This window comes from Oncorhynchus mykiss, chromosome 11, assembly GCF_057628025.1.
Source record: "Oncorhynchus mykiss isolate SJ-2025 chromosome 11, ASM5762802v1, whole genome shotgun sequence".
Lineage (NCBI taxonomy): Eukaryota > Metazoa > Chordata > Actinopteri > Salmoniformes > Salmonidae > Oncorhynchus > Oncorhynchus mykiss.
In genome coordinates, this window is record NC_143032.1 from 17,620,001 (window position 1) to 17,646,348 (window position 26,348).

General features: G+C 45.1%; 2 protein-coding genes across 3 annotated transcripts in view; one reads left to right on the forward strand and one right to left on the reverse strand.

Moving 5' to 3' along the window:
- LOC110535414 (E3 ubiquitin-protein ligase TRIM21) overlaps positions 1 to 2,635 on the forward strand; it is a 23,154-nt gene extending 20,519 nt beyond the window's left edge. Inside the window, exon 3 of the mRNA XM_036935094.2 lies at positions 82 to 2,635. Coding sequence (XP_036790989.2) covers positions 82 to 107 — 26 coding nt within the window. The 3' untranslated portion in view covers positions 108 to 2,635. The remainder of the gene's footprint in view (positions 1 to 81) is intronic.
- The window catches only part of cntnap2a (contactin associated protein 2a), a 262,480-nt gene that overhangs the window by 38,838 nt on the left and 197,294 nt on the right, over positions 1 to 26,348 (reverse strand). For both annotated transcript variants that reach the window (XM_036935092.2, XM_090189632.1), the window contains exons 16-17: positions 5,475 to 5,631; positions 2,749 to 2,876 (exon numbers count right to left, since the gene is read on the reverse strand). In XM_036935092.2, coding sequence (XP_036790987.2) covers positions 2,749 to 2,876; positions 5,475 to 5,631 — 285 coding nt within the window. The remainder of the gene's footprint in view (positions 1 to 2,748; positions 2,877 to 5,474; positions 5,632 to 26,348) is intronic.

Genomic DNA, 26,348 nt, shown 5'->3' on the forward strand with positions numbered 1-26,348 from the left:
TCTCTGTCTCTCTCCCCCTCTTTTTTTAATCTCTTTCTCTCTTTCCCTCTATCCCTCTCTGTTTCCCCCGCTCTCTTTAAGCCTCTCTGCTCTGGGACGGGATGTGATGCTTGGCAAGAGGTGGAGTCCAGTGCTTTTTACAGAGGAGGGCTTATCGCACTGCCCCAGAAGCCGCGCGCACAAGCATAAGTACGCGCAAACACACACACACGCACACTTGCCACCTACTGGGCCCGTTTTATTATTTGAAGTCTTTGCTATTTAATTACGATTACCCAGAGGCAGACATGGCTACAGAAAAGGGTTAACTTGGGACCCGATGCAAGAGACTCACACACACACACACACACACACACACACACACACACACACACACACACACACACACACACACACACACACACACACACACACACACACACACACAGGGCCTGTCCTGGCTGTTCAGCCGCCCTACGCGAGACAAGCTCCTACAAGAAACAGTCCAAGTAAGCAAAATTACATTGTAAGACGTCTAAAATACATATTTTTCCAGATGTTGAAGTTACGTTCAATATTGGTTCTGAATCAAAGACAAAAATACATATTTTCCGGGCTTTGAAATCAGGTAAATTTTAGGTTCTGAATGAAAGTTGAAAATAGGTCATTTATAGACGTCTATGTTTGTGCCAAATCAAGGCTGGTCCAGACCAGACAAAATCTAAACCAAACAAGATGTCCAATTAGCGTCAGCATCGGTCTGTGCATTTTCATTTGAATGGGCGCCATTTAGGTTAGGCTATTTGATCGGAGAAACCTGCATGATGTAAAAAATATCTGTCACATTACATTGTCATCCATTTTATCTCCAGTCTGTAGCCTACAGAAAACGCCATATACTCTTTCTACCATATCCTAGATCTGCTACATGATTTATGTTAGATTCTTTTTTTGCCGTAACATTGGTGGAGCGCTGCAGAGATGTGTCTCTCCAACAGCACCCTGGAGAGGCACGCTGGGAACGGACAATATCATTATTTTGAGTCCCTGCCAATGACAAAGTGGGCACTGCTTATCATAGGGCGGCATCAGCACTCACCTAAAAAGCCCATATGCCACTGTTTGAGAGAAATTGTCATTGTTTTTGGCCAGAATTAATTATGTGAGGTATTATGTGCTGTTGGAGGTACCGCCTTGGTCTGTTTAGCTCAGAGAATGCCGCCCTCATCGATCTCCCGCCATAAGAAGACCCATAATCCTGCCTAATGAGAGGGCTGGGTCCTGCACACACCCACACACAAACTCTTCCAGCTATGACTGAGGGTCGGGTCCTTTGTCCCTACATCATGTGGACATGGTAATGATAGAGTTCGAAAGGGTCAGAAACGATTTATCCTTTCTTTCCTTCATTCTTCTGTTCCTCTCTCCTTTTAAGTGTGCATAATTGAGTTTGATTTTCTACTCCTTTTATGAAAGGCCTCTAATTGTATTGCTCTGTAGGAAAAAAGTTCAAAAGTTGACAAAAGACCCTTAAGGTGATTGACACAAAAGACACAAGTTGAATTGAATATGTGGGCGCGGGTGTGTATGAGCGCGTACACACTCACCCTTACACCCACGCACCCACGCACACACTCACCCTTACACCCACGCACCCTTCCTCACACTCACCCTTACACCCACGCACCCTTCCTCACACTCACCCTTACACACACGCACACACTCACCCTTACACACACTCACCCTTACACACACGCACACACTCACCCTTACACACACTCACCCTTACACACACGCACCCACGCACACAGTGCTCTTGGAAAGTATTCAGACCCCTTGACTTTTTTCAAATGTTGTTACATTACAGCCTTACTCTAAAATGGATTAAATAAAATATTTTCCTCAGCAATCTAAGAAATACCTTCTTTTCATAAGTATTCAGACCCTTTGCTATGAGACATGAAATTAAGCTCAGGTGCATCCTGTTTCCATTGATCATCCTTGAGATGTTTCTACAACTTGATTGGAATCCACCTGTGGTAAATTCAATTGATTGGACTTGATTTGGAAAGGCACACACCTGTCTAGATAAGGTCCCACAGTTGATATTGCACGTCAGAGCAAAAACCAAGCCATGAAGTCAAAGGAATTGTCCGTAGAGCTCCAAGACAGGATTTCTGTAGCATTGAATGTCTCCAAGAACACAGTGGCCGCCATAATTCTTAAGTGGAAGAAGTTTGGAGCTCTGTCAGAGTTACCATAGGGTTCTTGGTCACCCTCGATTGATAAGTTTGGCCGGGCAGCCAGCTCTAGGAAGAGTCTTGGTGTTTACAAAAAGTTCCTCTTTGGAGATGGGAAACATTCCAGAAGGACAATAATCTCGGCATCACTCCACCAATCTGTCATTACGGGGTATTGTGTGTAGATTGATGAGGGAATTATTTTTTTTATTACATTTTAGAATAAGGCTGTAACGTAACAAAATGGTGAAAAAGTCAAGGGTCTGAATACTTTCCAAATGCACTGTATACAGTATTGCAATGTGAAACATGTATTTCTAGATGAAACACTGAATAAGTTTGTTAAAAAATGGACTATGATTTAGTGTGTTATACTTAATAATTTGAAAATATTATATTAAACAACTGCCTTTTTTGATGATCTGTTTTGAGTTTTGTACTAAGCATTTTGAAAATGTACCACATAATTTTGAAAATTGCACCAAAGTGACTGAAAAAAACAAAAAACAGCTTCATGGGTGGAACTCACGGTCTCCTTGACAACGGAGCGGCCCGACTGTGAGCTTTGCCTCTGAACCCAGCCTGTTGGTGTCACCCACGGCAACCTGACTGACTGGCAAATGGTCCTTATACACCAACAGACCACTGTCCTCTCTCCTGGGGAGGAGAAGAAAGAACAGATGAAGGAAGAGAGGAAAAGGAGGAGATAGTATTTTTCTATAATATTAATCTTGCAGAAATATAACAAATGTTATGGAATGAAGAAAAGGGAGAGAGAGAGAGGGTAAACTTGTAAAGCGTTAATGTTTTAAATAAATGGTCTTTGTTCTGAAGCAGCCTGTATTTGTCCTTATTATCTGCTTGTTGTTCTCTGCCTTTTATGAGAACTAATATATGGAGGACACGATGGGAGCCAAGTGTGTGTGTGTGTCATGCCAACTCTATGTGTAATGAGGGGAAATAGAGATGTGTGTACTATAGATCACATACTCACTCAACCGGAGAAAAAAACATTAATACACACAATATTAATGGAAAGAGGGAGAGAGAGAATAACACTCATCAGTTATCGTAACAAGAGAAGGAGAAAGAGAAAGAAAGAGAGAGAGAGGGTGTTGTGAAGCGAATGGGGAGAGTAGGAGAGGGAGGGGGAGGATGAGAGACAGAAGAAGAGAAGAGAGAAGGAGAGGGTAATTCAGAAAAGGACAGAAGGAGAAAGAGAAAGAGTAACTAGCAGCCATACATTATTCTAATGAGAACATCCATCAGGTGTTTTAAAGGGTTCAGAAACACAATGTTTTGTTATTATTGGAGGAGGGGGGGGACATCGCTCACTGCTTCAACACAGAGACTTTTATACACTAACCTTGTTGTTTCTATGTGTAATATTTATATCACACACACACACAGTCTTGTGGGGACTTCTGGTTGTCATGACTGTCCACAAGAATCCAAATAGGTCAGATCAGGTTTGCAATGAATAACTTCAATCAGACCTCCTCTCACCCGTAGAGGTGGAAGGAAATAACTAGTGGGGATTAACAACTCACATCCTGTTGTAAATCAAGGGAGGAGATCCAGGCCTGCATTCTCCAAATTCACTAAAGGAATGTGCTTTGTCTCAACAGACCTTTTTCCAGCTGAAACTCTAACACGGTCAAAAGCAACTACTGAAACAATATTTCTAACATTGAACGTAGGGAATGGTCAGAGGCAATCTTTTGAACACTAACGTCCTCATGTTGGTTATTTTGTGATGTCATTAAAAATTTTATAAAGGAAATATTGTAACTTGGAAAGTATACCCACTACATACAGTATATGAAGTTTCCATACTATGCGTTGTGCATTTACTATGAATAAAATATGAACGTGTTTTTGTTAAGAGAGGGATGTGATTTGAGAAGCTATAAGAGATCATTTTTTTCCCATAAACTTTGCACAGTGAGTAGTTACCGCCTGGAGTGAGGTCAAGGAGCGTGCCTGCCTGCCAGAACTGCCCCTTTCCACCAAAACGTATAAATGATGGGTTAAGAAAAAACACATTGGACCAGGAATGCTTGAAGCGGCAGCTACACGTTTAAAATGGTTTGAACTTTCAATCTTAACATGAGGTGAAGAAATTAAACTCACCTCTCAGACAATCACTGGAATGGCTGATTAGCTGTAATAAGTAAAGTATTTTTGAAAGCGAATTTAAGTAGGACCATCCTGTTACTCTGCTCAAACCATCGTATTACACTGCTCTCATCACCCCACTTGGGAACCATCGATACGTCTGGCTAGCTTATCTTCAAAGAAGCATCTTCAAGAAAAATTTCGGACAATCAGAGCCTTACAAGCGTGCTGTGAAAAGGCCCAACCCCATTCCAAGGCTGCCCTGTTCATCGAGAGATCCCGGCGAACCCAGGCATTTAACGTAAAAACATACATGATTTCTTACTCAAAGCGGGCGGCGATTCGTGTGCAAAGTATATGGTTACTGTAGGTGAAAGTAGTTTCTGAATGTCCCAATGTTAAGTGTCTCTGTCCCTCTCCCTCTCCCTCTCTTCTTTAACAAGCAGCCATGTTGTTGTCATTCCGCTAGGGACCTGTTTTCAGTGTATTACGTCTCCAGTCAATAACTGGTGCAGAGTATGTATGTTTATCCTCTGTTCTCATGTAATTAGCTAGTAAATAAATAATCAAACCAATTTGTTTAGCACTGAATCATAAGTAAGGCTCTGGTTTTTGCAGATGCAAGGAGGTTACGACTGTTCAGAATGATGATATGATACGAGGTTATGATTAAGAAGTTGACTGTTTATAGATGTGATAGGTAAATACCTTTTAGAGTTTAATTAGGGAGATGGTAGCTCTTTAAAGAACCTCTCTCGTGGTGCCCCAGATCCTAACGAGTTAATTGTTACATGAATTATTTAATCGGGCAACAATTAAACATAGTTAGTTAATTTGATAAATAACAGTCTTCAGATGAATGTTAAAGTCAAGTTACGACAACGTGACTTGACACACACACACACACACACACACACACACACACACACACACACACACACACACACACACACAAAAATGTCAGTTGTTACAGAATGTCTGATATTTGTCTCAAAACATTGTCCCCTCCGCTGCTGTCTTGGTTGGACCAGGTCTCTCTTGAAAAATAGATTTTATCTCAATGAAACTAACCTGGATTGTTAAATAAAAATAAACACACACACAGTACCCCCCTTCCACGGCAACCCCTGTACTCACCATTGTTTGTGGTCAGCGTCACAGTTACAGTCATATTTGGGGTCAGTGCAGTTCCTGTCAATACCACAGGAACACTTCTGTATCCCTGGCCCTGATCCTCCCCAGTAGAAATGTTTCTCACTGCTCCTACCCACCCACCATGTGTAGGGGGTCCCATCTAGAGAGACACAGACACACACAGGAGAAATTAGTATAAGACATATACACACACACACACACACACACTTTTTAAGATTCTAAACCAGTCCCAATGCCAGTCTGCTGCCTGGTTCATGTCTCTTTAAATGTGTGTGTGTCTATGAGGTGGGAGGGGGGGGGGGTCACTGGTCTGTAATAAGAGTCATAATATTGTTTTATTCAGATGCCTCGCTCTGTAGAGTAGAAACATATGCATAATATCTGGGAACAGCACAATAACACACACAATATGAGACTATATGAGATAGGAGAAGATTGCTATTCTCTTTATTTCTAATAAAGGGCACAATATACGGATATAGATCTTCTATTCTGTTGTGATAAAATCCCAAATATAAAATGCTATGAATATTATAATCCGAGACACAGTATAGAGAGGAGATGAGTAAGCAAAAGCAATGATAATCTCTGAAACACACAACATCTCTCTGTCTCACCTTAGTGGCACACAGAGTTTCATTCAAAACTGCTATACAGTATATCCATTTTCAGAAATGTTGGCAACCATCACTCCTGTGTTCCAATGGCACGTTGTGTGTGTGTGTGTGTGTGTTAGCTAATCCAAGTTTATAATTTAAAAGGCTAATTGATCATTAGAAAACCCTTTTGCAATTATGTTAGCACAGTTGAAAACTGTTGTCCTGATTAAAGAAGCAATAAAACTGGCCTTCTTTAGACAAGTTGAGTATCTGGAGCATCAGCATTTGTGGGTTCGATTACAGGCTCAAAATGGCCAGAAACAAATAGCGTCTGTGTAAATGATACACTTGTGACATTACAGTTTTTTCCAACTGCTTACACACTTTTTCAAAACTGTCTTCTTTTTTTCAAATCTCTACACACAATTCCCAAAACTGCACACACAAAATGCAAAATGCCTCACATCTCCTTCAAAATGTAACACTGCATTCAAAATGCCATAAACACATGTCAGAATGAAGCATTTGCATCAAACGACAAACACTGCTTTCATAATAGTACATTTTTGGATATACCATGTAAACACTGTTGTTCTAAATCTAAAGCTCTTTGGTCTTTCATAGGCTTATATCTACATTTCAATACAATGTTCTACAGTGAAAGTAATCTGCTGAGAGGGGTAACAAGTACACTGTAAACACCAATGTAATGTTCTACAGTGAAAGTAATCTGCTGAGAGGGGCAACAAGTACACTGTTAACACCAATGCAATGTAGAAACAGTGAAAGTAATCTGCTGAGAGGGGTAACAAGTACACTGTAAACACCAATGTAATGTTCTACAGTGAAAGTAATCTGCTGAGAGGGGCAACAAGTACACTGTAAACACCAATGTAATGTTCTACAGTGAAAGTAATCTGCTGAGAGGGGTAACAAGTACACTGTAAACACCAATGTAATGTTCTACAGTGAAAGTAATCTGCTGAGAGGGGTAACAAGTACACTGTAAACACCAATGTAATGTTCTACAGTGAAAGTAATCTGCTGAGAGGGGTAACAAGTACACTGTAAACACCAATGTAATGTTCTACAGTGAAAGTAATCTGCTGAGAGGGGTAACAAGTACACTGTAAACACCAATGTAATGTTCTACAGTGAAAGTAATCTGCTGAGAGGGGTAACAAGTACACTGTAAACACCAATGTAATGTTCTACAGTGAAAGTAATCTGCTGAGAGGGGTAACAAGTACACTGTAAACACCAATGTAATGTTCTACAGTGAAAGTAATCTGCTGAGAGGGGTAACAAGTACACTGTAAACACCAATGCAATGTTCTACAGTGAAAGTAATCTGCTGAGAGGGGTAACAAGTACACTGTAAACACCAATGCAATGTTCTACAGTGAAAGTAATCTGCTGAGAGGGGTAACAAGTACACTGTAAACACCAATGCAATGTTCTACAGTGAAAGTAATCTGCTGAGAGGGGTAACAAGTACACTGTAAACACCAATGTAATGTTCTACAGTGAAAGTAATCTGCTGAGAGGGGTAACAAGTACACTGTAAACACCAATGTAATGTTCTACAGTGAAAGTAATCTGCTGAGAGGGGTAACAAGTACACTGTAAACACCAATGCAATGTTCTACAGTGAAAGTAATCTGCTGAGAGGGGTAACAAGTACACTGTAAACACCAATGCAATGTTCTACAGTGAAAGTAATCTGATGAGAGGGGTAACAAGTACACTGTAAACACCAATGCAATGTTCTACAGTGAAAGTAATCTGCTGAGAGGGGTAACAAGTACACTGTAAACACCAATGTAATGTTCTACAGCGAAAGTAATCTGCTGAGAGGGGTAACAAGTACACTGTAAACACCAATGCAATGTTCTACAGTGAAAGTAATCTGCTGAGAGGGGTAACAAGTACACTGTAAACACCAATGCAATGTTCTACAGTGAAAGTAATCTGCTGAGAGGGGTAACAAGTACACTGTAAACACCAATGCAATGTTCTACAGTGAAAGTAATCTGCTGAGAGGGGTAACAAGTACACTGTAAACACCAATGTAATGTTCTACAGTGAAAGTAATCTGCTGAGAGGGGTAACAAGTACACTGTAAACACCAATGTAATGTTCTACAGTGAAAGTAATCTGCTGAGAGGGGTAACAAGTACACTGTAAACACCAATGTAATGTTCTACAGTGAAAGTAATCTGCTGAGAGGGGTAACAAGTACACTGTAAACACCAATGTAATGTTCTACAGTGAAAGTAATCTGCTGAGAGGGGTAACAAGTACACTGTAAACACCAATGTAATGTTCTACAGTGAAAGTAATCTGCTGAGAGGGGTAACAAGTACACTGTAAACACCAATGCAATGTTCTACAGTGAAAGTAATCTGATGAGAGGGGTAACAAGTACACTGTAAACACCAATGCAATGTTCTACAGTGAAAGTAATCTGCTGAGAGGGGTAACAAGTACACTGTAAACACCAATGTAATGTTCTACAGCGAAAGTAATCTGCTGAGAGGGGTAACAAGTACACTGTAAACACTAATGTAATGTTCTACAGTGAAAGTAATCTGCTGAGAGGGGTAACAAGTACACTGTAAACACCAATGCAATGTTCTACAGTGAAAGTAATCTGCTGAGAGGGGTAACAAGTACACTGTAAACACCAATGCAATGTTCTACAGTGAAAGTAATCTGCTGAGAGGGGTAACAAGTACACTGTAAACACCAATGCAATGTAGAAACAGAAAATATTTATTAGGCCAAACATTACTGTTGTATACAGTAGCACACAACAAAACCATAAACATATGTAAACCAAAAGTATTTTCTTTAGAATACAATAAAGAACACATTTGTATGTGTGGGGTCCCGGGGGGCAGTCCAGGAATTGGTATGGGGGGGGGGGGGGGGGGGGGGGGGGCAGTCACCAGTGCTAAGCTACGCTTCATCTCTTCTCCGGCCTGGGCCTGGCCACAATACTTTGTCCACATCACAAGATACTTCCCTCGATGTATGGCAAGAGAAAACGTATCTCCTAGCATGGCGTATCCAACCTTGGACAGAGGCAACCTCTATGTCCCCACATGCGTCCTCCATTGCCTGAAGAAGCGACATGCGGGTATAGGGTTGGCAATCATACACTTTCCAGCGCCAGGCTGAGAAGAATTCCTCTATGGGATTTAGAAAAGGTGAATATGAGGGTAGGTACAAAACTACAAATTATGGATGGGTGGCAAACCAGTTTTGGACCAGAACAGCCTGGTGAAAACTAACATTGTCCCATAAAACCACAAATCTAGCAGGCTCCTGATCTGGATCAGGGACAAGCATTGTGTAAATTGCATCCAGAAAAGTGAGCATATGGCCGGTGTTGTACGGACCCAGTGTGGCATTGTGATGGAGGATGTGCCTCTCTCATGGTCAAACCGTGGTTGATCACATGATCAACAAGTGTTGCCCTAATCTCATCAGAGATGGCTCTCCTTCCTTTTGTTCTTTGTCCTCGTCCTCTTCTTCCTCTTCCTCTCCCTCCTACTCCTCTTGCTCTCTGTCCATTGTTGGCATCCATTGTTCAAAACAGGTAATCTGACCTTTGACCTATTTATAGGCCTATACTACAGTAAAGCAGTGATTGGTTAGTGATCAGTTAAGCTATTAGTGTTTGCACATGTGAGGAGTGTGTGTGTGTGACCTGGTGAATAAGTGTAGCATTTTGATTGGTTGTGTTTGGAAAAGGAAAGCAAGTCACTTCCTGTTAGATTTTTGTGTTTTAGGTAGAGAATTGTGTGTAGTGTTTTGAAAAAAGTGTTTTATGCAATTGACAACTGAGTCAAAGGCTGAGAAATAGCTTATGGTTTTGGATATTTGGTGTGTAGTTTTGCACTTTGAGTGAGAGGTTTCAAAAATCGTGTGACATGAAAAGATTTTGTGTGTAAGCAGTTGGAAAAAACTGTAATATATTTTTTACAAATAATAACTAAATACAGTAATATAATATCTGTAGGTAAAACATTTACATTTGACATTGTAGACATTTAGCAGGTGCTATTATCAAGAGCGACTTACAGTATGTGTATTCATGTTAAGATAGCTAGGTGAGACAACAACATATCACAGTCAAATATACAGGACACAAACATTCCAGCTAAACAATGGCTATATAGCGTTTGTAAAGTGTTCAAACATATCTAAAATCTATGAATAAAACATATGAGAACATGTAATATTTTACACACACATGAAGGTACCCATTAGCAATCATTTCTGAGGAAAAAAACACAAATGTGACTTTTTTGGGGGGACATATCATTTTGGAAATTAAATCATTTATTGCTGCATTTCAATATCTCATCAAAACACTGGGTGTACGTTTGGCGGATGTGTGTGTATGTGAGTGTGTATGTGACTGTGTGTGAGAGTGCTTGTGTGTGTGTGTGTGAGTGTTTGTGTGTGTGTGTGTGTGTGCTTGTGTGTGTGTGCGTGAGTGTTTGTGTGTGTGTGTGTGAGTGCTTGTGTGTGTGTGGATGTTTGTGTGTGTGTGTGTGAGTGCTTGTGTGTGTGTGTGTGTGTGTGTGTGTGTGTGTGTGTGTGTGCGTGCATTCGTACATGCTCGCTCATATACACTTCCAGGTGCTCAAGTCAATGTGGGTCTTTTGTGTCAATCACCTTAAAGGTCTTTTGTAATGAACATTTTTGAAACAATCTTTTCAACTTTTTCTCTTGAGAGCAATATAATTAGAGGCCTTTGATAAAAAGAATAGAACATCCAACTAAATTATACACCTATTAGACTATTAACGGGGCAATATAAATCCATATGTATTACTCATTGATTCTTCAAGAATATGTCTTATAAATTCCACTTTGTTCAACTGTCTTACCCCATCAAACTAAAATATAAGCTTGTCCAATATATACTAGGGAAAATGTAAACAACACTGTATACCCTCAAACATGGTTACAATTGTAATTTTTGGTACTTGCATCCACAGCTATCTATGACTTTTAGAGTGGTTACATTTCTCCAACTCATCCCTCACCTTTTTAACAAAACAGTGTCAGGGATGGCACTTTGTTATTGTTTCAACTGCTGATTGCCCCCTTTAAAATGAGAGAGTGTGTGTGAGAGAGATAGAGATAGAGAGTGGTTGTGAAGAAGTACTCTGTTCTCCTCCCTAGTGTGCCTTTTAACAAATTCAACTTCAAAACGAGAGTTTAGAGCCTGTCTCTCCTCTATTTTCTCGCTGTGTTCATCCCTTCCCTCTTGTCACAGAGCTAAATCCCCCTGCAAACACTTCAATCCTTCACAGGAGAAGAAGTAAGAGAAAAAAGGAGAAAAGAAGAGAGGGAAGAGAGACGTGGATTGATAACAGCTGCTGGTGTAGCTCCTCTTTGGGAAGCTCCACTACGGTACTTAGCGTGACAAAGCTGTATCTGTCTGCTAGGCTAACACACACACACACACACACACACACACACACACACACACACACACACACACACACACACACATAAACAACATTGAGAGTGAATGTGTGTGTAAGGCCAGCTAGTTGTGTGTTTGCAGTAATATACGAGGGACATCAGATCAATACAGGCAGCATGCCCCATGGGCTACCTACCTACTGGAAATACACTAGGACATGAGCAGGATGAGAGAGAATTTTTACAGTGTGTGTGTATGTATGGGTGTGTGTGTGTATCTGTGTGTGTTGCCACCCGCTGTCATTGGGGTAAGGACAACAGTGTCTGAATGAGCAGGAAACAATCTTCTCTAGATGCCATTAGGGTTCTGATGGCTGGGGTCTGCTGCCTCTGACAGGTATATGAAGAGCAGGTGCAGATACCAACCCCTTAGGGCTAGGGGGCAGTGTTCGGAAGTTTGGATAAATGACGTGCCCAAAGTAAACTGCCTGTTACTCAGGCCCAGACGCTAGGATATGCATATAATTTGTATAATTGGATAGAAAACACTCTGAAGTTCTAAAACTGTTAAAATAATGTCTGTGAGTATAACAGAACTGATAGGGTAGGCGAAAACCAAGGAAAATCCATCCAGAGTAATTTTTTTTAGGTCACTGTCCATTTCAACGCTTGTATATGGGATATACAAATAAATAGCTCCCAGATTGCAGTTCCTATTGCTTCCACTAGATGTCAACAGTCTTTAGAAAGGGTTTCAGGCTTGCTTTTTGAAAAATGAATTAGTAGTTGTAGTTTTTCAGGTGGCTCTCATTTTGACTGTAGTCTGTGGCGAGCGTGGATGAGGGCGCGCACCCCGTTATTTATCTCCGGTATTGAACATACTACATTCCGTCTTAAATTTGATCGTTTATTTACATATTAGGGTACCTGAGGTTTGATTAGAAATGTTGTTTGACTTGTTTGGACGAAGTTAATTGGTACATTTTGGGATTCCTTTGTCTGCATGTTGAACGAGTGGAACGGGTGTATTTCTGAATCAAACGCGCCAACTAAACTGACTTTTTGGGATATAAAGAAGGACTTTATCGAACAAAACGACCATTAATTGTGTAGCTGGGACCCTTGGGATTACAAACAGAGGAAGATCTTCAAAGGTAAGTAATTTATTTTATCGCTATTTCTGATTTTTGTGACGCCTCTGCTGGTTTGAAAAATGTTTTTAATGCTGGTGTATGCGGGGCCCTGTCCACAGATAATCGCATGCTATGCTTTCGCCGTAAAGCCTTTTTGAAATCTGACAACGAGATTGGATTAACAAGCTTTTAAGTGATGTAGGACACTTGTATGTTCATGAATGTTTAATATTACAATTTTGTCATTTGAATTTGGCGCGCTCCAGCATCACCGGATGTTGTTGATTTTGATCCCTTCAGCGGGAACTGTGCGCTAAGAGGTTTTAAAGTTCCACTGTCCTGCCACTCCAACAGGGATACAAACATTAAGGCTCTGATGACCTGCAGTAGCACTCTGCAGGTGCATGATCCTCCTGACAGGGATAGGAACACGACAGACGCCATTTTGGATCTAATTGCTTGGCTTGATCTCTATGGCAGGGAAATGAAGCTGTCAGTCACAGGGTTATCTAGTGACAGAAATACTGTTTTCCCCTCTGGCTTCTCTCTCTCTCTCTCTCTCTCTCTCTCTCTCTCTCTCTCTCTCTCTCTCTCTCTCCCTCCCTCCCTCCCCCCCCCCTCTCTCTCGTTTATACTCCCCCGCTCCACTTAATCCCTTGCTATGTAACCCCCCACCCCTCATCTCTCGTTCTTTCTCTTCCTCTATTCTCTTCAATTCGGCTGCGTTTCCATGTCTATCTCCCCCTCTCTCTCTCCGCCTCTCTCCCCCTCTCTCTCCCCCTCTCTCTCTCTCTCCCCCCCTCTCTCTCTCCCTGTCCCCCCCCCTCTCTCTCCCCCCTCTCTCTCTCCCCCCCTCTCTCTCTCTCCCCCTCTCTCTCTCGTTATACTCCCCACTCCGCTTAATCCCTTGCTATGTAACCCCCCCCACCCCTCATCTCTAGTTCTTTCTCTTCCTCTATTCTCTTCAATTTGGCTCTACTTCCATCTCCCCCCCTCTCTCTCTCCCCCCCTCTCTCTCTCTCTCGTCTCTCTCCTCTCTCTCTCTCCCTCTCCCATCCCACCTCTCTCTCTCTCTCTCTCTCTCTCTCTCTCTCTCTTCTCTCTCTCTCTCTCTCTCTCCCTCTCCCCCCTCTCTCTCGTTTATACTCGCCCGCTCCGCTTAATCCCTTGCTATATAACCCCCCACCCCTCATCTCTCGTTCTTTCTCTTCCTCTATTCTCTTCAATTCGGCTCTACTTCCATCTCCCCCTCTCTCCCCCCCCCTCTCTCTCTCCCCTATCTCTCTCTCTCTCCCCCTCTCTCTCTCTCTCTCCCTCTCCCCCTCTCTCTCTCTCTCCCCCCTCTCTCTCTCTCCCTCTCCCCCCTCTCTCTCTCCTCTCTCTCTCCTCTCCCCCTCTCTCTCTCTCCCCCCTCTCTCTCTCTCCCTCCCTCTCCCCCTCTCTCTCTCTCCTCTCTTTCTCTCTCCTCTCCCCCCTCTCTCTCTCTCTCTCCCCCCTCTCTCTCTTGTTTATACTCCCCCGCTCCACTTAATCCTTGCTATGTAACCCCCACCCCTCATCTCTAGTTCTTTCTCTTCCTCTATTCTCTTCAATTCGGCTCTACTTCCATCTCCCCCCCCCCTCTCTCTCTCTCTCTCTCTCTCTCCCCCCCCCTCTCTCCTCTCTCTCTCTCTCTCCCCATCCCACCTCTCTCTCGCTCTCTCTATCCTCTCTCTCCCTCTCCCCCCCTCTCTCTCTCTCTCTCTCGTTTATACTCCCCGCTCCGCTTAATCCCTTGCTATGTAACCCCCCACCCCTCATCTCTCGTTCTTTCTCTTCCTCTATTCTCTTCAGTTTGGCTCTACTTCCATCTCCCCCCCTCTCTCTCTCCCCCCCCTCTCTCTCTCTCTCGTCTCTCTCCTCTCTCTCTCTCTCTCTCCCATCCCACCTCTCTCTCCCCCCCCCCTCTCTCTCTCTCCCCCCACTCTCTCTCTCTCTCCCACCCTCTCTCTCTCTCTCTCTCTCTCTCTCTCCCTCTCTCTCTCTCTCCCCCCCCTCTCTCTCTCCCCCCCCCCTCTCTCTCGTTTATACTCCCCCGCTCCACTTAATCCCTTGCTATATAACCCCCCACCCCTCATCTCTCGTTCTTTCTCTTCCTCTATTATCTTCAGTTTGGCTCTACTTCCATCTCTCTCTCCCCCCTCTCTCTCTCTCCCCCCCCCCTCTCTCCTCTCTCTCCCTCTCGCCCCCTCTCCTCTCTCTCTCCCCCCCCCTCTCTCTCTCTCTCTCGTTTATACTCCCCCGCTCTACTTAATCCCTTGCTATGTAACCCCCCACCCCTCATCTCTCGTTCTTTCTCTTCCTCTATAATCTTCAGTTTGGCTCTACTTCCATCTCTATCTCCCCCCCCCCTTCTCTCTCTCTCTCTCCCCCCGCTCTCTCTCCTCTCTCTCTCTCCCTCTCTCCCCCCCTCCTTTCTCTCCTCTCTCTCTCTCCCCCCTCTCTCTCCCTCTCTCTCGTTTATACTCCCCCCGCTCCACTTAATCCCTTGCTATGTAACCCCCCACCCCTCATCTCTCGTTCTTTCTCTTCCTATATTCTCTTCAGTTTGGCTCTACTTCCATCTCTATCTCTCCCCCCCTCTGTCTCTCCCTCCCTCTCTCTCTCTCGCACTCTCTCTCCCCCCTCTCTCTCCCTCTGTCTTTGCTTGGTATGTGCTGGTCACACACACACACACACACACCACACACACACACACACACACACACACACACACACACACACACACACACACACACACACACACACACATTACACATTGAGAGTGAATGTGTGTGTAAGGCAGCTAGTTGTGTGTTTGCAGTAATATACGAGGGACATCAGATCAATACAGGCAGCATGCCCCATGGGGCTACCTACCTACTGGAAATACACTAGGACATGAGCAGGATGAGAGAGTATTTTTACTGTGTGTGTGTATGTATGGGTGTGTGTGTGTACGTGTGTGTGTTGCCACCCGCTGTCATTGGGGTTAAGGACAACAGTGTCTGAATGAGCTGGAAACAATCTTCTCTAGACGCCATTAGGGTTCTGATGGCTGGGGTCTGCTGCCTCTGACAGGTATATGAAGAGCAGGTGCAGATACCATTAAAGTTCCACTGGCCTGCCACTCCGACAGGGATACAAACATTATGGCTGCTATTACGGCTCTGATGACCTGCAGCAACACTCTGTCTTTGTGAAAGGCTATGATCTCAGTGACAGGGATATGAAACACTATGGAGGCTATTACGGCTGAATAACCTACAAATGCAGTCTGACACCCTGAAAGGCTATGATCCTCCTGACAGGGATAGGAGCACTACGGACGCCATTTTGGATCTAATTGCTTGGCTTGATCTCTATGGCAGGGAAATGAAGCTGTCAGTCACAGGGTTATCTAGTGACAGAAATACTGCTTTCCCCTCTGGCTTTCGCTCTCTCTCTCTCTCTCTCTCTCTCTCTCTCTCTCTCCCTTCTCTCTCTCTCTCTCTCCTCTCTCTCTCTCCCCCCCCTCTCACCCCCCCCCCCTCTCGTTTATACTCCCCCGCTCCACTTAATCCCTTGCTATATAACCCCCCACCCCTCATCTCTAGTTCTTTCTCTTCCTCTATTCTCTTCAATTCGGCTCTACTTCCATCTCTATCTCCCCCCTCTCTCTCTCCCTCTCTCTCTCTCTCTCCCCTCTCTCTCTCCCTCTCTATCTCCCCCCCCCCCCCTCTCTCTCCCTCTCTCTTTGTTTGGTAGTGGCTTGCTGAAGGTCTGGACTTGCATACTAGCATGCTGGTCACACACACACACACACACACACACACACACACACACACACACACACACACACACACACACACACTGATAGCCATAGTAAATGACAAAGTGTGGGCTGGAGACCATAAACAACCCTAATCATCATTACCGGATGGTAATTTCTCTGTGTGTGTGTGTGTGTGTGTGTGTGTGTGACAATCAGTCAGATTTAGTGTTGTACGCGCCCGGGTCAAGGCCGATGGACAGATATGTCATGACAAAATGGCTTCATGGGGATGGTCTCATTTTTTACCACACTTTTTCATTCACTCCATCCATCCATTTAACTTGTTTACCAGGCCTGCCAGGGAGATGCTCAACACTCATCATTACAAAGGAGGACAAAACAACTAAATGAAGGTGACGGCAGAGAGAGAGAGGGAGAGAGAGAGAGAGAGAGATAGAGAGAGCGAGAGGGGGAGAGAGAGAGAGAGAGAGAGAGCAAGAGAGAGAGAGCGAGAGAGAGAAAGAGAGCGAGAGAGAGCGAGAGAGAGAAGAGAGAGAGAGAGCGAGAGAGAGAGATAGAGAGGAGAAGGCAGAGTCAGAGAGAGAAAGGGGTGTGTGAGAGGGAGAGAGCGTAAGACAGAGTCAGAGAGAGGAATGTATGAGAGGGAGAGAGGGGAAGGCAGAGTCAGAGAGAGAGAGGGGAATGTATGAGAGGGAGAGAGGGGAAGGCAGAGTCAGAGAGAGGAATGTATGAGAGGGAGAGAGGGGAAGGCAGAGTCAGAGAGAGGAATGTATGAGAGGGAGAGAGGGGAAGGCAGAGTCAGAGAGAGAGAGGGGAATGTGTGAGAGGGAGAGAGGGGAAGGCAGAGTCAGAGAGAGGAATGTATGAGAGGGAGAGAGGGGAAGGCAGAGTCAGAGAGAGAGAGGAATGTGTGAGAGGGAGAGAGGGGAAGGCAGAGTCCGAGAGAGAGAGAGAGGAATGTGTGAGAGGGAGAGAGGGGAAGGCAGAGTCAGAGAGAGAGAGAGGAATGTGTGAGAGGGAGAGAGGGGAAGGCAGAGTCAGAGAGAGAGAGGAATGTGTGAGAGGGAGAGAGGGGAGGGCAGAGTCAGAGAGAGAGAGGGGAATGTGTGAGAGGGAGAGAAGGGAAGGCAGAGTCAGAGAGAGAGAGGGGAATGTGTGAGAGGGAGAGAGGGGAAGGCAGAGTCAGAGAGAGAGAGAGGAATGTGTGAGAGGGAGAGCGGGGTGAGGAAGAGGGTGGAAAGGGTCAGGAGCGAAAGAAAGAAAGAGATAGCGGGACAGAATATGTTGTACAACATAATTCAACCCAATCAATACGGCCAGAGTTCACAGATCAACAACTGTCTCTCTGGAAGTATGGGGAGAGGTTACCAAGGTTACAGTCACCCCCCCAATCACACACTCTCTCCATCCCTTTCTCTCCCTCCCCCTCTCTCCACCTCCAATCCACCTCTCTCTCTCTCTCTCTAGCCTGAGGGTCAGTGCAGGGTCAGTGCAGCCTTTCACTGTTCTATACTTTATGTGATGTACACAATGCACCAGCTGTTACATTCTGTATAGAATAGGGATTGTATAGAATGGAAGAATGCAATTTCATATTCTGTTCCATTATAGAGGAAGCGCTCAGAGAAATCCTATGATCCATCTGTTCTATGTGTCATTCTAGGGAGGAACTGAGGCAGGTGGAGCGGGAAGGTGTTTTACTAAGACATTACACACACACACACACACACACACACACACACACACACACACACACACACACACACACACACACACACACACACACACACACACACACACACACACACACACACACACACACACACACACACACACACACGTTATGTTCTATCCTCGTGGGGACCTAAAATGTATTTCCATTAAAAAATCTTATTTTCCCTAACCCCTAAACCTAGCCACTAACCTAACCCTAACTATAACACTAATCCTAACCTTAACCCGTTACCATAACCCAAACCCTAAACCTAAACCTAGCCACTAACCTAACCCTAACTATAACACTAATCCTAACCTTAACCCGTTACCATAACCCAAACCCTAAACCTAAACCTAGCCACTAACCTAACCCTAACTATAACACTAATCCTAACCTTAACCCGTTACCATAACCCAAACCCTAAACCTAAACCTAGCCACTAACCTAACCCTAACTATAACACTAATCCTAACCTTAACCCGTTACCATAACCCAAACCCTAAACCTAAACCTAGCCACTAACCTAACCCTAACTATAACACTAATCCTAACCTTAACCCGTTACCATAACCCAAACCCTAAACCTAAACCTAGCCACTAACCTAACCCTAACTATAACACTAATCCTAACCTTAACCCATTACCATAACCCAAACCCTAAACCTAAACCTAGCCACTAACCTAACCCTAACTATAAGACTAATCCTAACCTTAACCCGTTACCATAACCCAAACCCTAAACCTAAACCTAGCCACTAACCTAACCCTAACTATAACACTAATCCTAACCTTAACCCGTTACCATAACCCAAACCCTAAACCTAAACCTAACCACTAACCCTAACCCGTTAAGGGAGTGAACAGCTCGTGGCTGGGGTGTGTGAGGTCCTTAATGATGTTGGGGGACTTCCTCAGGTACAGTTTCAAGCACAGTAGATGTCCTGGATGGATGGGAACACGGCCCCAGTGATGTATTGGAGGGAACAATAGTGTTGAATGCTGATCGGTTTCCGCTAGATGGGACAGCTTTAAAGTCAAAATTGGCTTTATCGTAAAACTTCATGAAAACAAATGTTTGCAGTGTGGTTAAGTCTAGGGTTAAGGTTAGGGTTAGATTTCATGACTTTGTGGCTGTGTCAGCTAGCGACCACTCTGCAGAGCTACCTCCAGAACACGAGTCATCTCAATGAATGCCAACCTGTCTATTTTCCCTCACTCCTTCACAAGCGGAAAAGACAGGGGGCTTATTGAGATGAAGTATGGGGAATTGGGGGAGACAGGGTGAGGCCTACCAGCCTCCCTATCCCTGGAGCTTCACTGAGGCTAACCCAGCTAGCGACCGGCATTGAGAAGGTATTTCACCTCCTTTCTTTTTTGCAATTCATCAACCTCTCCCACCTCAGATGAAAATGCTTTTGCACCTCACACACAGACTTGTACACACACACACACGCACGCGCACACACACACACACGCGCACACACACACACACACACACACACACACACACACACACACACGCACACACACACACACACACGCGCACACACACACACACACACACACACACACACACACACTTGTGTATAGGTCATGCTGTGAGTCTAATCTGAGTCTTTAGCCCCCCCACACGGCGCCAGTCTCCCATATCTGGATTATGATAATTTCACAACTGATGGATGAAGGAGTCTGTATGTGTGTGTGTGTATGTGTGTGTGTGTTGGGGGATATGATAATTCCATAACTGATATGGATGAAGCAGTTAGGAGGCTATTTCAGTAAAAAGCAGAGGCTCGGTACCCTGTAGAGAGTTGTGTCAGCAGGAGCAGAGAGTACACACATACTGACACATATACACACACATACACACATATACACACATATACACACATATACACACATATACACACACACACACACACACACACACACACACACACACACACACACACACACACACACACACACACACACACTCACACGCACGCGCGTACAAAGCCATGTACGCATGTAAACATTCACCCCCCTATGCACGCACACAATCTTCTATCCTTCGTTCTCCTCAGAGGTTGTTTGAAGCGGGTCAGAAAGCTTAGCTCTGTAGTGAATATCAAAACCTATTGTAGAGGAAGGGTAGCTCAGGATTTGTTTCGGTGGCAGCAACAATATAAACCATCACTTCACATCCAGCCAGAACCCATTGTAAATGACACAGTAGCATTTCGCAATCATTTATTTGTGAGTGAAACTGCGTGCTATTTTCCACTCCACAAGGCACCACTCTGTTCTCCCTATGCTACAGCTGCTGTGTAGACTCAAATGACAAGAAATAGAGGAAAAATCGTTTTATAATGTAGTATTCTTTCTCGCGTCTGTAAAAATAAAACTATATAAACCATAAAACAAAAACAAGTACACCAATGTAATGGGTCAGAAAATAATAACAACTCATTACGGCCAGCTCTCTTCCAGAGGGCAGCTCTATTCCAGGCAGCTCTATTCCAGACAGCTCTCTCCCAGACAGCTCTCTTCCAGGCAGCTCTATTCCAGACAGCTCTATTCCAGACAGCTCTCTTCCAGACAGCTCTCTTCCAGACAGCTCTCTTCCAGACAGCTCTCTTCCAGACAGCTCTCTTCCAGAGGGCAGCTCTATTCCAGACAGCTCTCTTCCAGACAGCTCTCTTCCAGACAGCTCTCTTCCAAAGGGCAGCTCTATTCCAGACAGCTCTCTTCCAGACAGCTCTCTTCCAGAGGGCAGCTCTATTCCAGACAGCTCTCTTCCAGAGGGCAGCTCTATTCCAGACAGCTCTATTCCAGACAGCTCTCTTCCAGACAGCTCTCTTCCAGAGGGCAGCTCTATTCCAGACAGCTCTCTTCCAGAGGGCAGCTCTATTCCAGACAGCTCTCTTCCAGGCAGCTCTCTTCCAGAGGGCAGCTCTATTCCAGACAGCTCTCTTCCAGGCAGCTCTCTTCCAGAGGGCAGCTCTATTCCAGACAGCTCTCTTCCAGAGGGCAGTTCTATTCCAGACAGCTCTCTTCCAGGCAGCTCTCTTCCAGAGGGCAGCTCTATTCCAGACAGCTCTCTTCCAGGCAGCTCTCTTCCAGAGGGCAGCTCTCTTCCAGGCAGCTCTCTTCCAGAGGGCAGCTCTATTCCAGACAGCTCTCTTCCAGGCAGCTCTCTTCCAGAGGGCAGCTCTATTCCAGACAGCTCTCTTCCAGGCAGCTCTCTTCCAGGAAGCTCTCTTCCAGACAGCTCTCTTCCAGAGGGCAGCTCTATTCCAGACAGCTCTCTTCCAGACAGCTCTCTTCCAGAGGGCAGCTCTATTCCAGACAGCTCTCTTCCAGGCAGCTCTCTTCCAGGAAGCTCTCTTCCAGACAGCTCTCTTCCAGTAAGCTCTATTCCAGACAGCTCTATTCCAGAGGGCAGCTCTATTCCAGACAGCTCTATTCCAGAGGGCAGCTCTATTCCGGACAGCTCTCATTCAGACAGCTCTCTTCCAGGCAGCTTTATTCCAGACAGCTCTCATTCAGACAGCTCTCTTCCAGGCAGCTTTATTCCAGGCAGCTCTCATTCAGACAGCTCTCTTCCAGGCAGCTTTATTCCAGGCAGCTCTATTCCAGACAGCTCTCTTCCAGGCAGCTCTCTTCCAGGCAGCTTTATTCCAGACAGCTCTATTCCAGACAGCTCTCTTCCAGGCAGCTTTATTCCAGGCAGCTCTATTCCAGACAGCTCTCTTCCAGGCAGCTTTATTCCAGGCAGCTCTCTTCCAGGCAGCTCTCATTCAGACAGCTCTCTTTCCAGGCAGCTTTATTCCAGGCAGCTCTATTCCAGACAGCTCTCATTCAGACAGCTCTCTTCCAGGCGGCTTTATTCCAGGCAGCTCTATTCCAGACAGCTCTCACTCAGACAGCTCTCTTCCAGGCAGCTTTATTCCAGCCTGCTCTCTTCCAGACAGCTCTCTTACAGACAGCTCTCTTCCAGCCTGCTCTCTTCCAGACAGCTCTATTCCAGACAGCTCTCTTACAGCCTGCTCTCTTCCAGACAACTCTCTTCCAGACAGCTCTCTTCCAGACTGCTCTCTTCCAGACAACTCTCTTCCAGACTGCTCTCTTCCAGACAGCTCTCTTCCAGACTGCTCTCTTCCAGACAACTCTCTTCCAGACTGCTCTCTTCCAGACAACTCTCTTCCAGACTGATCTCTTCTAGACTGCTCTCTTCTAGACAACTCTCTTCCAGACAGCTCTCTTCCAGACTGCTCTCTTCCAGACAACTCTCTTCTAGACAACTCTCTTCCAGACTGCTCTCTTCCAGACAATTCTCTTCCAAACTGCTCTCTTCCAGACAATTCTCTTCCATATTGCTCTCTTCCAGACAACTATCTTCCAGCCTGCTCTCTTTTTTCCCCCTGATTCTGAGAGAGAATGTATTAATCAATTCTGTCTCTTACTTTACCCTGATTTAGCCTTCTATTATTCTGCTTCTCACTGTTCTGCATCTCAGCATTACTATTCACACCAACACACCTCCTTGGAATGACATACTTTAGAAACCCTTACAGAAAATCCCATCTAACATTTTCAATTTTCAATCCAGACTCAACTGAATGGTACAGCAACCCTGATCATTGGTGAAATAGAGAGAGGGAGCGAGAGAGGGAGGGAGGGAAAGTAGATTACTTCCCACTGGTCACAGACGTAATTTCAACATCTAGTTTTGATTTGCATTTGGTTGAGTTGTCAACTAACACGAATTTAACATTTTAAAATCCTATATTTTTTAGGTTAAACGTTGGGTGGTGACTTTATGCAAATCCAATCAGTTTTCCACGTTGATTCAACATCATCACATTTAGGGCTCTATTTTCGACTGATGCTAAGGAGGTGCAACTGTCAAACGCACGTTAGTTTTACATTTTGTCATGTAAAAACTGGCGCACTGGCATCTTCCAGCCCTAATGCCAGGTTTGTAAATTTACCTCTCTAACATCAGCTTGGTGCACTGAGGGGAAGGGTGGCAATATTTGAGGTGTGTCCTTAAAAACAAGCGCAAAAGTGACAATTCCATGCAGCGCTAATGGGAAGTTTTAAGACCACCAAAAAAGCAGGTCTTAATGATAATATAGCGGATCATTTCATGGATTTTTAGAGCAGAAGCGCAGCCTATCCAGCCTTAATGCACAGTGTCCATCACGGAACCAGAGATGTGCCTTTGGTGACTTTTGTGACAATAAATCTCATAATTAGGAACAAAAAGAACCATTGGTTTCCCCCCATTTCGTTTAATTTGATTAAAAACTCAGCATAGCCTCCCCTCCCCTTAATCAAGGCTGGTTAAGCAGCATCACATATGGGCGTCGTTATCCTGGAAATGATCCAAGAAGACCATGAATAAAGGGATTTTAATAAACTGAGAGGGCTTTGAAATATTTTGGAGGTTTTTGATGTAATTTTAAATCATTCACAATTCATATACCTGCATACTTCATTTCGCTTGTTTCGGTAGGTTATCCCATCTTCATTTTCAAAGAGCTCGCCTTGTCCGACACTCTACTCCAAACTATTCCGTTCTCCTATAATGCCAAATCAACGGCACATTTAAATAAAAAAATCTGCCTCTCACATAGGCAACGATACAATTGACAGGAGCCTAGCATTTTTTAATTATATATATTTTTATTAAAAACATACTGTATACTTGCAGTGAAGCCGCTCAACAACTACATTACATTAGTCATCTAACAGACTCCCACCCAGAGCAACACACAGAAGCAACCAGGTTCAACACCCGGCTCAAGGCCACGTCGACAGATCTCCCACAAGGTCAAAAATGGGGACACAAACAAGCGATCCATCAGCCACCAGCCCAAGCTCCTAACCTCCAAGATCCCCACACATTCCCCCAAGAGCTGCCCCTCAACCATCTAATACCCTCCCACAGCCCGCCCCCCCCAGAAAAAAAAAAAAAAAATATATATATATATAGAATTCCATTCCCCACACCCAATACCAACCCACAATTTACCAACAACCAACAAAATGAACAAAACTGAAAAAAGAGAAAGAAAACGGAAAACAGAAAACAACAATGCAAAAAAAACATCAAGGACAACAAAAATCATAACAGCAAGGCCGACTGAATATATTTGAGTGCATGTATGGCACTATTTACATGTGTCCGGCAAACTGGCATTAGCTGTAACAACATTGTCCTTCTGTGTCATTCAAACTTACTTTTTGTTATGTTTTATTTTTTAAACTTTTATCTTTGACCATCATTCTATCCCCCGCCCTGCAACTCCACTCCCACTTGTCTCCAATTCCACATCCCAACCCTCAGCTTCCCTCAGCCCCTCCCACCTGTCTCCAGTTCCACATCCCAACCCTCTGCTTCCCTCAGCCCCTCCCACCTGTCTCCAGTTCCACATCCCAACCCTCAGCTTCCCTCAGCCCATCCCAACTGTCTCCAGTTCCACATCCCAACCCTCTGCTTCCCTCAGCCCCTCCCACGTGTCTCCAGTTCCACATCCCAACCCTCTGCTTCCCTCAGTCCATCCCACCTGTCTCCAGTTCCACATCCCAACCCTCTACTTCCCTCAGCCCATCCCACCTATCTCCAGTTCCACATCCCAACCCTCAGCTTCCCTCAGCCCATCCCACCTGTCTCCAGTTCCACATCCTAACCCTCAGCTTCCCTCAGCCCCTCCCACCTATCTCCAGTTCCACATCTCAACCCTCTGCTTCCCTCAGCCCATCCCACCTATCTCCAGTTCCACATCCCAACCCTCTGCTTCCCTCAGCCCATCCCACCTGTCTCCAGTTCCACATCCCAACCCTCTGCTTCCCTCAGCCCATCCCACCTGTCTCCAGTTCCACATCCTAACCCTCAGCTTCCCTCAGCCCATCCCACCTGTCTCCAGTTCCACATCCTAACCCTCAGCTTCCCTCAGCCCATCCCACCTGTCTCCAGTTCCACATCCCAACCCTCAGCTTCCCTCAGCCCATCCCACCTGTCTCCAGTTCCACATCCCAACCCTCTGCTTCCCTCAGCCCATCCCACCTGTCTCCAGTTCCACATCCCAACCCTCAGCTTCCCTCAGCCCATCCCACCTGTCTCCAGTTCCACATCCCAACCCTCTGCTTCCCTCAGTCCATCCCACCTGTCTCCAGTTCCACATCCCAACCCTCTGCTTCCCTCAGTCCATCCCACCTGTCTCCAGTTCCACATCCCAACCCTCTGCTTCCCTCAGCCCATCCCACCTGTCTCCAGTTCCACATCCTAACCCTCAGCTTCCCTCAGCCCATCCCACCTGTCTCCAGTTCCACATCCCAACCCTCAGCTTCCCTCAGCCCATCCCACCTGTCTCCAGTTCCACATCCCAACCCTCTGCTTCCCTCAGCCCATCCCACCTGTCTCCAGTTCCACATCCCAACCCTCAGCTTCCCTCAGCCCATCCCACCTGTCTCCAGTTCCACATCCCAACCCTCTGCTTCCCTCAGTCCATCCCACCTGTCTCCAGTTCCACATCCCAACCCTCTGCTTCCCTCAGTCCATCCCACCTGTCTCCAGTTCCACATCCCAACCCTCTGCTTCCCTCAGCCCATCCCACCTGTCTCCAGTTCCACATCCCAACCCTCTGCTTCCATCAGCCCATCCCACCTGTCTCCAGTTCCACATCCCAACCCTCTGCTTCCATCAGCCCATCCCACCTGTCTCCAGTTCCACATCCCAACCCTCTGCTTCCATCAGCCCATCCCACCTGTCTCCAGTTCCACATCCCAACCCTCTGCTTCCCTCAGCCCCTCCCACCTATCTCTGCTGGCCAGCCTCTTTGGATTTCTACACACCATATATTGAATAGAATCCACAGATTGTGAGTTAAAGATGAATACTTTCACTAAAAGTATTAGTATATTAGTAATTGATTGACCAGATCTCCCATCAGTACTATTTCTAGGGTCAATTTTAGATCAATGTTATGCATTTTCAACCATTCCTGAACCTGAGACCAGAAACAGGCTACCTGAGGGCAATACCAAAATAAAAGCTCTATTGATTCTGTATCGATGATTGTATGCCCCAAAAATTCAATTTTTTTTTGGTCATTATGGCCAAACAGTTCCATTTTTGTTTCAGCAGACCAGAGGACATTTCTCCAAAAAGTACGA